This window comes from Cyphellophora attinorum (genome assembly GCF_001299255.1).
Source record: "Cyphellophora attinorum strain CBS 131958 chromosome Unknown Contig12, whole genome shotgun sequence".
NCBI classification, from domain to species: domain Eukaryota; kingdom Fungi; phylum Ascomycota; class Eurotiomycetes; order Chaetothyriales; family Cyphellophoraceae; genus Cyphellophora; species Cyphellophora attinorum.
The window spans coordinates 540,201-555,143 of record NW_017253240.1 but is presented as its reverse complement, the minus strand read 5'-3'; the positions used below and the strand labels follow the sequence as shown (position 1 = coordinate 555,143).

The window sequence follows — 14,943 nt, the reverse complement described above, 5'->3', positions numbered from 1 at the left end:
ACATTACCAGTGCCAGTTAAGATAGATGACGAGCAGCTCCCCTTCGACTCTTGAGTTCCGATGGCTCATGTGTGCAAGCTTGTCGTGCACCCAATATTTCGTAGTGTCGCCCCTATCAAGGATGGATCCTTCATGATGTCGACCCAATTTAGGATAATCTCGGTATAATAATCGATGTGTATCATCCATACACGCGCATCCTCATCATACTTAGGTAGCCTCTGACATCTATGACAACTCGAACTGCTGCAGGAACAAGAGACTCCTTGAGCTTGAACAAGTTGCGTTCCTTGACATTTCTCATATAAAGGCTGATCCGCTCCTGGTAATCCATTTGCGTCCAGTCTGCGACAAACTCCAGTTCTGGGCGCCACGAATACTCACTCAAGCCATGAAGGCCAGTACTGGCAACGACGAAACGCAGTTCTTTCAACGCAGGGAGCAACCGAAAGTTGGAGCTCGCACCCCATGACCGGGGATGCGACGACCGGCGAGCCCTTCAAAAATCACAAGTTCAGTATACGCAAGGTAACGAGCCAGATTACCGAAAACTGTGTCTGGACTGAGTCGTGTTAGATGATATTGAGCGGTGAGTTGCTTCGAGTAGACCGGAACTGCCTCCTCACGAAGGGACCGCGAAGACAGGAGCAGCGCGGGAATTGTGACGCCGTTTGTTATTCTTCCACGCCGACCGAAGCGACGTCCTTCGAGTCGGCGTGGAACGTCCATGACGAGTTATTCTCCACGAAACAACGTCTCATATGCCGTTTTCCGGATCTCAGCGGGCAGGTGGAGGAAGCAAAAAGGCTTCCCGCTGCTTCCGGGATTCTAGGACTTTTAACAACGGCGCCGTGAGGAACAGTAGACCCCGGGCAAATGCCTTACCTGCTGATCGACTGTGGTGCCTGGGCTATCATAACCTTGCTCGCCGTGGACAGTCGACATGCCGAGTGGGTCGATGCGTCAATAGCGTATGATATGCCGCAGTGTCATAGATGATTATCAAGGAGTTGCTGGACGATAATAACAAGGGAGAACGTTAAGTGATCTGTGCGTCTGCTGGTACATATATTATTGCGCTTTTCCGTCTAGCCCATGCTCTATGTGCAGAACCAATGGCGGAGGGCGCTGTTGACGCAGCGCCGAGCACGAGATGCGCTGACAGATTATTGTCTGCGTCTTGTACTGTCCAAACGACTATATCTAGGATGAGCTGTTCTGGTTTGTCAACCTGTCCGGTCACGATCCACATTGTCAACCGGTCTTGTCAAGCTCGACGCGTGGAGTTGAGGAACGCGCCAAAATTTGGAGATCGCCATGTGTCGCTCGAACCTCAAGCAAGCCGACCGCGACAGTAAATGGTCATGCCCACGACAGAGCGTCAGATTCAGAGCAGGATAGAGCAGCATTTTGGTTGTCGTCGTCGCCGTGAACAACAGTCACTGAGCAGATGTACGCTCAACTGCCGAAACCGCTGCACCGTACGGCCCCTCGCTTCCGTTGCAGGGGTCTCCCCAACCGAAACAAACAAATGATTGTGCGACAACGTCAGATTCTTGCTCTTATTTTTATTTCGTAGCATGGAGCAGTCAACATGTCGGAAGACATACCATGGCCACCGACATCGCCCAAGGCCGCCCTGCTTAGTTCTCCGAGTGGTCGCAAGCGCTACAGCGAGGCAATGGATCGATCTCCGATCAAGCGTTCCCGCACGACACCTAATCTGCTGAGCAGGCTGCAGGACGCGCGGAGTGGTGGACAAGACGAGAATATGCCTGACAGTGACGAGGAAGACGACGAAGAGACGCTCAAACTGCAATTGGCTGCGATCGAGGCAAAGTTGAAATTGAAGAGACTGCAACAAGCAAAAGCAAAGCCAGAATCTACGCAACATGCCTCGAGCAGTCGGCGGACAGAGACAGTACAGATTGGTCTATCGCCTACGAAGAGGGCGCCGATCAGCTTAGAGCCTCGCTCACCCAGCAGACTGCTGCTCGGTATTGACAAGGGAAAGACTGGCGCTGATATGTCTTTGAAGCGGGCCAAATCGCTCTCAGATCGACCGGGCACGTCTACTGCGCTCGTGAGGCCAGAGCGGTCACTCTCCAGGGCATCGCAATTATCATCACGATTGCAAAGCGCTGCCTCGCGACCGTCGTCACAGACAAGCAGTGCTACTCCGGCTCCGAAGTCGTTCAGTGAGCGCATGGCAGACGTGCGGGACAAGGACAAGGGAAGAGAAATCAGAAGGAGTGCTGCCTTGGAGAATCGTACGTCGAATTTCAATTTGGACAAGGATGAGATGGAAGAGTATCGTGCTTTGGCCGAAGAGAATCAAAAGGCAATGTCACCTCCTGTGAGGAACGCTATGACTCAATCGTACACCAGAGAGGAGATCCTACAAGCTCAAAGTGCGGCTGGCGGCTCGAAGTTGCGCAGAAGCAAGACCGATCCGGACCTGAAGAGCAGGCGACCTGTATCCCGAAGCTCCGATTCTCACGAACCAGACTCGTCTCTCCATGAAGGTTTCTCTGGCATCAGCCTGTCCTCTCGCATTCTCCCCCACACTTTTCTTAAGCGAACACTTCCCGAGGACGACTTTACCGTCTACACTGTTGCTGAGCTGCTCCGAAACATCAAATCTCCCGAGTATGAACTCCCTGATGGCGTCGGCGACTACGTAGTCTTCGCCATCATTGCGTCCAAGTCCTCTCCTCTCGATCAGAAGATCAAAGCTGAAGAGACGTCAAGCGGTACAAAGGACTGGGAGCGCAAATGGGATGACGGCAAGCAGAACGCCAAGAAGTTCATTGCCATGACTCTCACTGACCTCAAGTGGACTGTCGATCTGTACCTGTTCGGTACGGCCGTCCCGCGGTATCACCGTCTCACGCCAGGTACGGTAATAGCGATCCTGAACCCCGGGATTATGCCGCCGAAGAAAGGCCGCGAAGAGTCTGGTGCTTTCAGCCTGAACCTCAGCAACGGTGAAGACACAATTCTCGAAATCGGCACCGCTGCTCACCTTGGCCACTGCACGTCCAAGAAGAAGGACGGCAAGCTATGTGGGCAATGGATCGACACGTCCAAGACCGAAATCTGCGAATGGCATCTCAACATGCAGCTGCACCGCACCGAGCAAGGGCGCATGGGTCTGAACGCCGGCAGCCATGGGTACGGCCAGGGCAGTAAGTCTGGCTCGTCTGGCTTCCCAAGATTCAACCAGTCAGATCGTCGCGGTGGACGATCTGGACGGGGCAGAGGTGGAGGTCTCCTGCCCCGCGATGAAGGCCAGAAATTCGACGAGCTAGGTCAATCCTACTTTGTCTCAAGAGGCACTGCACCCATCGCACCACCGACCATGAGCGACATCAACACTCCGTTCACGACCATCAACACCGCCCGTACCATCGACCTTGACGATCCATTCCTCAATGCCGACCATGTCCGCGACCGCAAAACTCTCATGAAGAAACGGGCAGAGCGCCAGCAGCAGGAGAGGGAGATTGCAAAACATCTCGGCAAGACGAGCTATGGGAGTAGTGCAGGCGCGGAGTATATGCGGCATCAGTCTGGGACGGCTACGAAGAAAGAGATGACGGGCAGGGAAGGTGTGGGCGTCAGGCGGGACGCACAGGCGATTCTCGGCAGTATTATGCGGGATGCAGGTGACGGGAAAAGCAAGAGGACGGGCGATGAGGTCCGGTTGAGTCCGGCGAAGAGGGAGAAGAAGAAAGTGACGCGATTCGTCACGGATCGGGGGATCAGGGAGGCAGGAAGAGAGAGCTCGGGTGTTGTTCCGGCTATTAACGAGGACGACGACGATGATGACGATCTGGATATTGTGTAGGACTGGCGAACAACGAGGGTATGAGAACGATTGTGCACTGCTGTCAATGACGACGAAAGACTTCGACCTGGCTTCCGTCTCACACGAGGCATTTGGGATGCACCTGAACCTCACCTTGGACTCGTCAGAAAGCCGAGTTTCCCACTTAGAACTAACCATGAGGCAGGTCAAAAGAGCTGAGACACCATGTATGATGGTGATGGTGAGGTTCTTGGCGCTACTGACGATTCGATCATTGCGTAGGAGCGAACGCATTGATGGCACGACCGTCGTGTTGTATGTGGATTTGACCGACAAAAGCTTTCCACCACTCTCGATTTGGCCGACGAGCTTTGACCAAACCCTCAGATTGGATTCGAGTTCGCGTCAGGACCTTCGCGCTTTCTGTGGCAGTGAATGACTGGCAGTTGCAGTGAAGCACGCGAGGATAACATATATCGACTAATCTCTCCTTGTCGCTTTGCTCATCCTTCCCACCACTCCCAACAAACAACGCCATCACAAGATTTGGCGTCATCTACCATCGTATCCGTTTTCGAGCACTCAATCTTCCTGGCGCATGATGTCGTCGAGTCTCGCCGAAGATGAAGGCCGTGATGGCTCAGATACAGCGGTCGAGAAGCAGGTGAGTGGACGAACTCTTGCTTGTTGCTGACCGCGAGTCACATGCTGACGCTCGTAGGTCGTTCCCAAGCGCGACAGACCTGTCGGCTTCCTCGACCTACCTCTTGAGGTCCGAACGATGGTGTACGAGAAACACCTCGCTGAAGCGTACCCTAGAGCGTCCCTTCAGCTTGATGTTGCACGCGGCCTAGAGATCCAGCAGGGAAGGAGCTTTGTGGCAAGATTCAGCACAAAGTCTGGCACCAGGGAAAGACAGAGGGGTAGGCCGTCCCTTCTGCTGGTCTCCGGGCTCATTCGAAGCGAAGCGCTTCCTATCTACACCAGCAAACTCACCGTCACCGTCTTCGGCGACTTGGGAAGGCAGGATGAGATCCGGGACGCCCTGGCGCAATACCTGCAAAACTCTCGAAGCTTGTTCGTCTACCTGTCCAACGATGATACCAGCCTCGCCAGTCTCAATCTCCCGTCGATGCCGGCTCTGAGAGTGTTGCACTTCTCACACGACATAACGACTTCGTTCATTGACCGAGAGTACCAAGCGGCTTTCGAAAAGAATCGGCAACGTCTCAAGAAGCTCGCAACGGATGCGCTCAAAGCTTCTGCTCTTCCGCCAGGCGTCCGAGTGTACACGGCGGTTTCGGGCAGGGGTGCTTACGTGGGTCGAGTGGGACTCAAGTAGACTTCCAAACAACGACAAGACCTGGCTCGGGAGTTCTTTCACAATAGGACGGCTAGCTTTGGCTGCGCGGTGTGAGTCTTGGCAACGCAGAAGGTACTCGGAAGGTTTAGTCACTCAGGATAGCTGTTCCACCCAGCAGGGCTAAGGTACTTCCGTCAAGGTACTCGGAAGGATGCTGCGAGGTATATATGTCGACTCCCACTCTGCCTACGCCGTCAATTTTTCTCCTCAATGCCACTTACCAACTAGCACCACTTGCACCATCATATTCTGGGTCATCGACCATACTCAAGATGCCGCTATCTTGGCGCTCGGTGTATGCACTCATGTGCAAGCTTTTGAATTATACCAAGGTTTTCGGACGTGACAGCAAAGCCGCGGCTGTTGCCACGAGCAAGAGGCCTCTTGGGTACCTAGACCTTCCCGCAGAGATTCGGATGATGGTGTATGAGCAGATCATTGTTGGGTCACACCACCTGATGATTGATGTCCCAGGACACTGGCAGAGCAGACAATCCCCAACTGGCAGAGGTTTTGGCCCAGTTGAAAGCGGCCGCTGCGAAGGGGCACCACCACTTTTGCAGGTGTCCCGTCTCGTCCGGAATGAAACGCTTCCTATCTACGCCCGAAATTTGACTGTTCACATCTATGGAGATCTGGAAGGGCAGAACGATAGCTGGCACGCTCTGGTGGATCATCTAGAGGTCTGTAAGAGCTTGGTCGTCCACGAATCCCGTGAGGGCAACTGCATCAGTCTCAACCTGCCCTCTATGCCAGCTCTCAAAGTTTTGCACTTTTCGAAAGACTTGGGTCCCGATTCTGTCTCCCGCACCCCGCTAGAGACCTCTAGCCCAGAGTATAGAGAAAGGTTTGAGAGGTACTTTCAACGGTTCAAGAAGCTCGGGATGCCTGCTCTCGAAGCGGCTTCTCTTCCCCAAGGTGTTATTTGTTTTCGCAGACTTGTCGGGGACTGGGCGGTATTTGGGTCGGATCGGACGCAAACAGATGGGACGACAACTACAAAAACGGTTCGATGACTCTGACAATCTTCAAACAGGCTATTTCTCGCCTTGGAACTTACCTTGGACTGCTCACCAATGTGAGCATTGTGGCGGCAGTCACTCACCTTCAGCAAGTCAACTAAAGACGCCAAGACATGTCTATACTTGTTCCCGGGCAACGTAGCCCACAATGTCCTCTGCTACTACTGAATAAAGTCTTCTCAATGTGCTTGACACAGGCACATTAGAGGCTCTACACACACATAGCGATGTTCAAGCTCACTTCTACACAACGCCGCGATTGCAGGATGGCGTTTTTCACATCCAAGTACCGAGCATCTGCAAAGAAGCAACCCACAAAGAAACAACCGCTGATTACAGCGTTCATCCCTGGCAAAAATCACAATCACAGTCACTCACACACAGCGGTCGAGGAGCAGGTAAGCGAATCCATCATGAGCTGTCTAACACGACGACACAGCTGACACTTGCAGACCTTCGAGCGCGAAGGACCCTTCAGGTTGCTCGATCTACCCAGCGAACTCCGGAAGTTGGTCTATGAGCACTGTTTACCGAGAGCGCCTGTCGCGATCGTTCTTCCAAGCGGCTCGGCGACAGCACGTGTGAGCTACTATGGCGGCTCTTTACTGTGAGAACCAGGCCCGAGGTTCACAGTCCCGGCTCTCCTTCTAACCGCTCGATCGATCCAGGAAGAGGCGATCCCGATCTACTCGCGAGGCGGACTCAAGGTCTATTTGTGTCAAGGTTGGGAGACACAGACTTGGAGCGAACCGACAGTGTGGCTGGCACTCTGCAGAGACTTGTGCATTGACGAGTTGAATATCACCAATCCCGTAACGCTCAACCTTCCGAAGATGCTGGCGCTGAAGCTCGTACACTTTCATCATAATCGGGATTACGAGCGTCTTAGCGCCGAACAATTGCAGGAGGACAAGAAGGCAGCTGTGGAGCGCTACAAAAAGTTTGGGCTGCTTGCTCTGGAGAATGTTGAAGCTCGGCAAGCAGTCTCGGTCATCTTGGTGGTTGGGTCTAGACCCGTTTTCCTGGGCCGAGTGGGACGCAAGTCGATATCTTGAAGCAATACCAGGCTCCGGACACAAGTACTGGGCGGCTTTAGCAGGTTTTTGTGGTTCTGAGGTCAGGGAGGACGCTGAGGTTCCGAGGTCGATTCGCCAACAAATCGTTGGATTTGAGATGCGCCTTACTTGAGCGTTGGCTGTCAGGAAAATCTGTTCCGAATTTCCTGGCCAGGGAGGGCGCTGAGAGGATTCGAAAGGAATGCTCAGAGGGAAAACTTGGACATTGTGCCGGAGAGCAACGTTGAGGATGCCGGAGATGGTGGCCAGGGTGCTCCGCGGTACCAGCGAGAGCGACGACACGAAGGTCGTTGCTCGCCAGGCCAATTCACATTCAACCAAGAGATCTGTCCATTCTGCTGCTCCCACATGGGAGATCCAGCCTGCATCTGAGCATGGATCATAGTCCAGAAGTTCCTTTGTGCTGACTTCGTACAGTGACTCCTTCAGCAAGTGATCCCGGAAAACAGCTGTGAGTACTCTGTGAGCACTTGGCAAGTGCAGCAAAGGCCGGCTTCATTGTTCCATTTCCTACGTGTCTCCGTTTCCTTCCTACGTTCAGTACCTGAAACGAATGCCTGGCGCTAGGGAGCTAAGAAGTCATACACTGATTTGTTTGTTATCAAGAAGGAATCCTTTGATGCTACCCATCACTAATGCCACATCACACGTCCTGTTGCAGGCCTTGGACTGTCTGATTGCACCGTCACTGGTCCTGCGCTCGACTTCCTCCTTCGCACACGATGGTCTTGACCCGCGCAGCCGCCCAGCGCGGTGCCAACGCCGACACGATCGTCGATGAGCAGGTAAGATTCTCGCCACCTGCTGTTCAGCTCTACCAGGTATCTGACCTTTCTAGACTTCCGAAAGCGAGAAGCCCTTCCGATTCCTCGACCTCCCCACTGAAATCCGACAGATGGTCTACGAATTGCACTTTGTGGGCGTTCGACACCTCGCCGTCGACGTTCCAGGCCATCTCGTCCAGTCCACAATGCCCAACATTTTCGCCGCAAAGCAACACAAGATCCCTCCGCTCCTCCTGGCCTGTCGCACAATCCGCGCCGAAGCAATGCCAGTCTTCTCCAGCAAGCTCACCGTCCACATCCACCGCGGTCTCGGCAGAAATACTCGACACAGACAGGCCCGAGCATCGACCGCTCTCGCCCACTACCTCTGCTCCTCGACAGCTCTCGTCATTCACGGCTTCGATCGTGTCCCCTACCCGGGCAAGCTCGAGCTCCCAAGCATGCCGGCGCTAAAAGTGTTGCGCTTCTTCGTGTACAACAATGGAATCGGCCAGGCGAGCGTGTTTCGTGACCATGCTGTGCATGTTCAATGGTTTAGGGAGACGGGAATGCTTGCTCTGAGACAGGGTGGGTCTGTTGAGCCGGGTGTGAGGGTTTTCGCGGAGCTGAATGGGAAGTGTGCTTACCTTGGGCGGATCGGAAGCGTGTAGATGAGCTCAGGAGGGCACTGCGGCTTGTGTAGGGTACTTCAAGTCATTGGCGTTGACGACAACATGAGTGTTGAATAGACACATCAATTAAGCTCAGGCAATTCCAATCTCAGAGTCCTAGCTCTCAGTCGGGCGTCCCTGCTAGCTCTACGGAGCATTCGACCGTCGCTTACTTGAGGAGCACGACTAGCTCCAACTCGCCTACGACTGCCGTTGCTTGAGTGTTGCTCAAGCGTCACTGACTAACACCTCATCTAAGGGAATCTGCAGGCCAGGGAGGACTCTGTATCGAAGGGTTCGTTACCTTTACTCAAGCCACGCAAGACATAATAAAAATCCGACGACTACCACCAACTGGATCGAGCTGAGACCGGTTCACAAGCATACCAACAGGCCAGCTGACGGGAAAGCAGCCAGACCGGCTGGCAAAAAGGTTCTCAGACCGGTTGACAAAGGGGCCAACTCGCACCTGCCTCTCTGGACATCTTCCCACAGCAGGCGCAAGGGGCCGGTGGCACCCGTACCTGCCTTCCTCGACGTGTCCCTGGCAGTACTGCAGGAGCTTCCCACTGACAAACCTCGTACCTGCCCGTCCAAACATCTTGCTGCAGCAGGAGGTGATCGACTGACGCCAGTCGCACCTGCCTCTCTGTACCCCTTCTGTGGCAGGAGCGATCAGCTGGGGCCATTCGCACTTGCCTCTGCAGATACATCACATGGGCAAGAGCGTCTCAGCAGCGTTTCGCACCTGCCTCTGCGAAATGCTCTGTGCGGCAGGAGCGTCTCAGCAGCGTTCGCACCTACCTCTCCAAGATGTGGCTCTGCGGCAGGAGCCTCCAGTTGATCGCATTCGCTACCTGCCTCCCTTGAGACTTTCAGCAGCAGCAAGAGCGACTCGCCCGACAACGTTCGCACCTACCCCTGCACGCACGATGTGCGGCAGTCTTGATCCATTGGGACCAGCGTCCTCTAAAGCATAAACACGGCTGTCAGCAAGGGCAAAGTGTCGGGGACGTGACCAGAAAGCGAAGGGTTGGACGAAGGGGAAGATGAGGAGTAGGATAGATAGTATTGTGGAAGGCGGACTATCCCAAGACCGGTTGAGAAGGGGACAGGAAGCCGGATGATGGGCGGCGTTTTACGAGACCGGATGACCAGCGTCTTGGAAAGGACTTCTCTATCGCCGGTCGACGGTTGGTCTGAGCTAAGACTGGTTGACAAAGGAAGGGCCCTGGAAGACATCCTACTCTTGTGATATGCAGGGCGGCATCTACGTCGGGGTTGTGTTAGTCACTGCGGGTCATTGACGTTGACATGGACTTGGATGGCATTCTCCTCACCGACGGACATCTCACACGCCTTGAGATGATGTAGCGAAGACTCCGACGAAGAAATATTGGTCGGTACGTGTCTCGAACATCTCAAAGAAGGTTGCCATGATCATCGTTCGGTAGCAAGCAAATACTGTCAACAAAATCTCGCTCACTTCCGCCAGCTCATCCTCCTCGCCTTCAGCACTACATAAGCCAACCCCCTCAACCCAATCACAATAATAGCCAGAAACCCAACACACTGCCCCACGGAATACCTGTCCAGAGCATACAAAGCCAACACCTGCTCGCCCGTCTCAATCCCACACATCCCATCAGGTAATCTCTGCTCCGCATCACACGTAAATCTTACTCCTCTCAGGCTTTCGCCCGCCATTGCCATAACCACCCATTTCGTCGGATTGACGTGGTTAATCCATTGTAGAAATCCAGTGACATCGACGGCCATGATTCCTGCTAGATTGATACACAAGGACATGGTTACAGTAGCCACATTGATGGCAAGCCCAACATGATTAACCATGCTGAAGAACATAATCCCCAAGCTCTCCCCACAGCTGGCGACGCTGAATGCCACAAACGTCGACAGAAAGTACATCGTCGCTGTGCGATGGATGCCCGTCGGAAAGACAGCTAGGATGGAGAATATGAGTGCACCGATAATCTCCATTGGCGTCTCGATCGCAGTGAATTGCAGGAAGAATGCTTCGAGGGGATACACTGCGTCATCGTCCTCATGGTAAAAGATGTCTCGCTCGGGCGGATAGGTAGCGATGGAGTTGAGCATGCCCATGAAGAAAATACTGGCGTATTGCCCTGCGAAGCCTGCTCTCGTCTGCACCCCCGAGAAGCCGTTGGTCAGTGGGCTGAAGAAGATGGCGAAGACGACGCCGCACGCGATGAACTGGTTGATGCGGCCCCAGAGGATGTTGGGCTGGCGGCGGATATTTTTGAAGTTGCGGGCCATGAGGATCGGGAAGGCGAGGCGGAACGGCGTCCTTTCGCGCAGCATTTGGCCGAGTGTGGCTGGATTTGCGACTTCGCGGTCGGTGGTGGCGAGCTCCTGTTGGACGGTCGTCCATTTGTCAATGAGGTTCTGGAGCTTTTCGTGTGAGACTGAATGGCGTTCGTGCCAGTTGGTCGAGACCAGATCGATGGTGAAGTCGGCCGGGTTGGCGTGCTCTGGGCACTTGTGGCCAAGGTCGTCGAAGTAGGCGACCATGTCGGATGCTGCGCCGGAGTAGACGACGTGGCCTCCCTTTGCGAGAAGGAGCATGGAGCCGAATTGGCGGTAGAGGTCTGATCGGGGCTGGTGGATCGTGAAGATGATTGTGCGGTCTTCGTCCGCAAGACCTTGAAGTACTTCTAGGATCGATGCTGCGGTGAATGAGTCCAGGCCGCTCGTTGGTTCGTCGAGGAGAAGGATAGAGGGTGATGTGAGGATTTGAATGGCAATCGAGACGCGTCTCTTCTCCCCACCAGAAATACCTTTCATGAAGGCGTCGCCAATGAGTGTGTCTGCGCAGTCTTTCAATCCGAGCTTGAGTAGCACGTCTTCGGCGCGTCGCAGCTTCTCCTCGATTGGTATTCTGGCGGGTAGTCTGAGCCGTGCTGCGAAGCGTAGGGTTTCGCGAACAGTCAAGGCTGGAAGGAGACCGACGTCGTCCTGGTGGACGTAGGAGATGACCGATTTCACGACCTGACGGGATGGTACTGCGCCGTTCATCAAGACTTTTCCGCCACGCCGATATTTCGTGGTGGTCGTATTTCGCAATCTATTGGCAATGGCGTTCAAGAGAGAGGACTTGCCGCTACCCGAGGGCCCCATGATAACATTCAGTGTACCTGGCGTGAAGACGGATGTGGTAGGATGGAGGATCGTCTTCGTGGACTTCTTACGGAAGAGCGAGTTCGATTCGACGGACAGCTCGAATGCGTCGACCTGCACTGTGATAGGTCGGATTTCATCTTTGCGATCCTGTACCACATTGCCATCTATCACAGCCGAGTCGGATGTGCTGACACGGACGAGCTGGATGTTGTGAGTCTTGTACTTCAGTATGAGTACATTGACGGTGAGCATTAGCGCGAGAAAGCCCAGTAAGGCCAAAGCTGGAGTGCTGAGCCAGTCGGGAGGTAGGTCGAGCCCTTCCAGAATGTAGGTACCAGTGTACTCGATGCATCTTGGATCATTGGGATTGTTTGAGACCGGACAGGCGTAGAAGTGGCCTGCGAATTCGTTCGCACAGAAGGCCGCAAAACCGTAGTATGAGTAAGTAATCCACTTTATCCAGCGCAGCCAGATGGGGATCGTGCTCGTGTTTATCACGAAGCCTGCACCGTATGATTGTATCAGGAACATCGCGTTGGCAACAATTGAAGCGATCATGAAATGACGCTCGACTGCCACGCAGAAGAGGGCGACTGTAACACTCAAGAGGTGCATGGTCAAAGTAAGGGCGACAAAGATGAAGAACTGGCCGGGATCACTCCGGAAACCTGCCATCCAGTAAAACAATGTGGCGTAGATGATCGAGATGGGCACATCTTCCAACCAAAAGCGTGAGAGGCGGCGGCTCAGAATAAAGGTAGCGGATGATGTAACTCCTTCGGAGAGTTCTCGGTCGAAGATAGGTATGTCGATGCTCATCCTGTACGTCTCGAACATCAGAATCAAGTATGGCTGAAGGACCACGCATGCCATGAAAGACCCCATGCGCGACCTGATGCCACTGAGATCTGAGCTCAGTCCAAAGAAGATCCAGCCAACAGCAATCCCCATCAGTATGCCTTCAAGGATGGCAGCGAAGAGACCGAGGCGGTCCCGGATGGTCGTGACGGCATCGCGCCGCGTGTGGACCAGGATTCGGTATGCCCAAACCCGAATCGCTTGAGCTGTACTTCCCGTGTTGGCATTGAAAGGAACCAACTGACCTGCACCTGGCGGCGGAGGCTGGAGGTGCGACGACGCAATCGACTTCCATGCCGACTGGAGTCGTTCAATACGAGCGATCGAGGCGTGCTCGACATCTGGGGCGCGCAAGTCGATCGAGGCAGAGTCGATGATGAAGTCGAAGGGATTGACTAGAGTTGGCAGCTTATGACCTTGCTCTTCAAAATGCTGGATGCATTGAGATCGCGGGCCACTGTACACAACGCTTCCTCGGGCTAGCAGGATGATATTGTCAACCTGGTTCCAGATCTCAGATCTGGGCTGATGGAGCGTTAAGACGACACAATATCCCCGATCTGCAAGATTCTTGAGACAACGCACTACACCCATCGCTGAGGTAGCATCGAGCCCCGTTGTGGGCTCGTCTGCAGTCAGAACGCTTTGGTTGGCTAGCAGCTGTATGCCTATGCTGGTGCGGCGTTTCTCTCCTCCACTGCAGCCTCGTCTGATACTGTTGCCAATTTTGGTGTCGGCACAATCTTGCAGGCCCAGGTCTGTGATGACTGATTCGACTTTGGCAAGGCGATCGGTCTTGGACATGACTGAAGAGAGCCGGAGATCTGCCGCGTATCTAAGTGTCTCTCTAACGGTTAGGGTTGGCTGCAAGGCGTCCTGTTGCATCACGTACGCCAGTCCAGCATCTGCTCCTGAGCTAAACTCCACGCGAGCAGTATCATTCTTGGAACAGACAATTGTGCCGCTCTGACGCAATGCTTTGCCTTGGACTCTCTTCGCCATAGCGTTCAACAGCGATGTCTTACCAGACCCCGAGGATCCCATTATAACAGTCAGAGATCCGCCGGGAATATCGACCGATACATCGTTAAGTATGATCTTTTCAGACGGCTGAGCCTCGACGTCCTTCTTCAGCTTCCTTTGGAACGGACCTGGTCTGGCGGGTTGCACCTTTATCGTGAGATCTCTGATGCTGATATCGACGACAGCGCGCTGATCACCCGAGTGCTCGACCACCTCATGGTCGCGGGGTGATAGGTGTTTTTCGTCCATGACTTCGACCTGGTTTCAGTGGTCCGGCGCGCCGGTTGTCTCGTAATCAGCCAATATTGATGTTGTGAACACGCGGGGTCCTCCACATCGCGAAGAGGTCCATCATATCAGTACCCTTTGGAATGAACAGTCAAGTTGCACGATCGTGCCCATGATGCCGGGAAGTAAAGTTGAAGGAACAACTTTGGTCGAAGTCAGAATGTCGAAGCGAGAAGTGTGGGATGCTGCGATGCCACATGTTATAAGTCCTGCCTGTACGACGCCCGGTTGATTAACTCGCAAGAGATTTGTTCGCTTCGTTCGGGATGAGCCCACCATTCGACCGATCAGGCATAAATCACGAAACGGCCTCTTGTTCTAGGCGGCTTGACCGAGCGAGCCGACGTCAAAGAAGAAATGAAACCGCCAATCGTTTTCGATGTGCTCGTGGCCATTTCGGCAGAGTTTGTACTTCGCAGTCGGTGCTTATGGATTCTTTCGCCAGAAAATTAGAGCGTCAGCCAGTCTCATATAGGTTGTGGCACGAAGGGTCATTGACAGGCATTCGATTATAGGCTGAGCGGCGGTCCTGCTCTTTGGTATGGTCGTTTTTGCGTCTGAGATCGCAGTCGCAGATTGTCAGAATCTGATAATGATTAGCCTCCACCGCGGTGTACTGCATCGGGTGGTTCCAGTGTGACGTGCCTAGGTACCTAGGATGCAGGCCCGGCACCGCGGTGATGGGGAATCCCAAGTACATGACTCAGTGAAAATGAAGACCCGTGTGAAACGTGTTATTTTCTCCGAGTCAGGAAAGTGACACAACTCGGTCGCTCCTGCATCACGAAGTACCTGCCACGACTTCACATAATTAACATTCACCTAGTACTTGAGCGCGCAAGCACAAAACTCGATCGCGCTTGCCTTTATGAAGGCTCTCTGATTGGCAATTGACAGTGCTTAGA

At 53.9% G+C, this 14,943-nt stretch overlaps 5 protein-coding genes across 5 annotated transcripts; 4 read left to right on the top strand and 1 right to left on the bottom strand.

Moving 5' to 3' along the window:
- Nucleotides 1-1,594: 1,594 nt before the first annotated feature.
- AB675_7670 (DNA replication licensing factor mcm10) lies at nucleotides 1,595-3,850 on the top strand (the record flags this gene model as incomplete). The annotated part of the gene is made up of 1 exon (XM_018148057.1): nucleotides 1,595-3,850. The coding sequence occupies one exon, from the start codon at nucleotides 1,595-1,597 to the stop codon at nucleotides 3,848-3,850; it is 2,256 nt and encodes a 751-aa protein (XP_018000392.1).
- A 562-nt stretch (nucleotides 3,851-4,412) lies between these two features.
- Nucleotides 4,413-5,153, top strand: AB675_7669 (uncharacterized protein; the record flags this gene model as incomplete). The annotated part of the gene is made up of 2 exons (XM_018148055.1): nucleotides 4,413-4,475; nucleotides 4,533-5,153. The coding sequence occupies 2 exons, from the start codon at nucleotides 4,413-4,415 to the stop codon at nucleotides 5,151-5,153; spliced, it is 684 nt and encodes a 227-aa protein (XP_018000208.1).
- A 1,309-nt stretch (nucleotides 5,154-6,462) lies between these two features.
- AB675_7668 (uncharacterized protein) lies at nucleotides 6,463-7,251 on the top strand (the record flags this gene model as incomplete). Its single annotated transcript, XM_018148054.1, has 3 exons — nucleotides 6,463-6,594; nucleotides 6,649-6,777; nucleotides 6,865-7,251. 3 exons carry the CDS (start codon nucleotides 6,463-6,465, stop codon nucleotides 7,249-7,251), a joined length of 648 nt encoding a protein of 215 aa, XP_018000358.1.
- Nucleotides 7,252-7,994: 743 nt separating this feature from the next.
- On the top strand, nucleotides 7,995-8,707 carry AB675_7667 (uncharacterized protein; the record flags this gene model as incomplete). The annotated part of the gene is made up of 2 exons (XM_018148053.1): nucleotides 7,995-8,057; nucleotides 8,111-8,707. The coding sequence occupies 2 exons, from the start codon at nucleotides 7,995-7,997 to the stop codon at nucleotides 8,705-8,707; spliced, it is 660 nt and encodes a 219-aa protein (XP_018000260.1).
- Nucleotides 8,708-10,189: 1,482 nt separating this feature from the next.
- Nucleotides 10,190-13,999, bottom strand: AB675_7666 (putative ABC transporter ATP-binding protein/permease; the record flags this gene model as incomplete). Its single annotated transcript, XM_018148052.1, has 1 exon — nucleotides 10,190-13,999. One exon carries the CDS (start codon nucleotides 13,997-13,999, stop codon nucleotides 10,190-10,192), a length of 3,810 nt encoding a protein of 1,269 aa, XP_018000209.1.
- Between the last annotated feature and the right edge of the window lie 944 nt (nucleotides 14,000-14,943).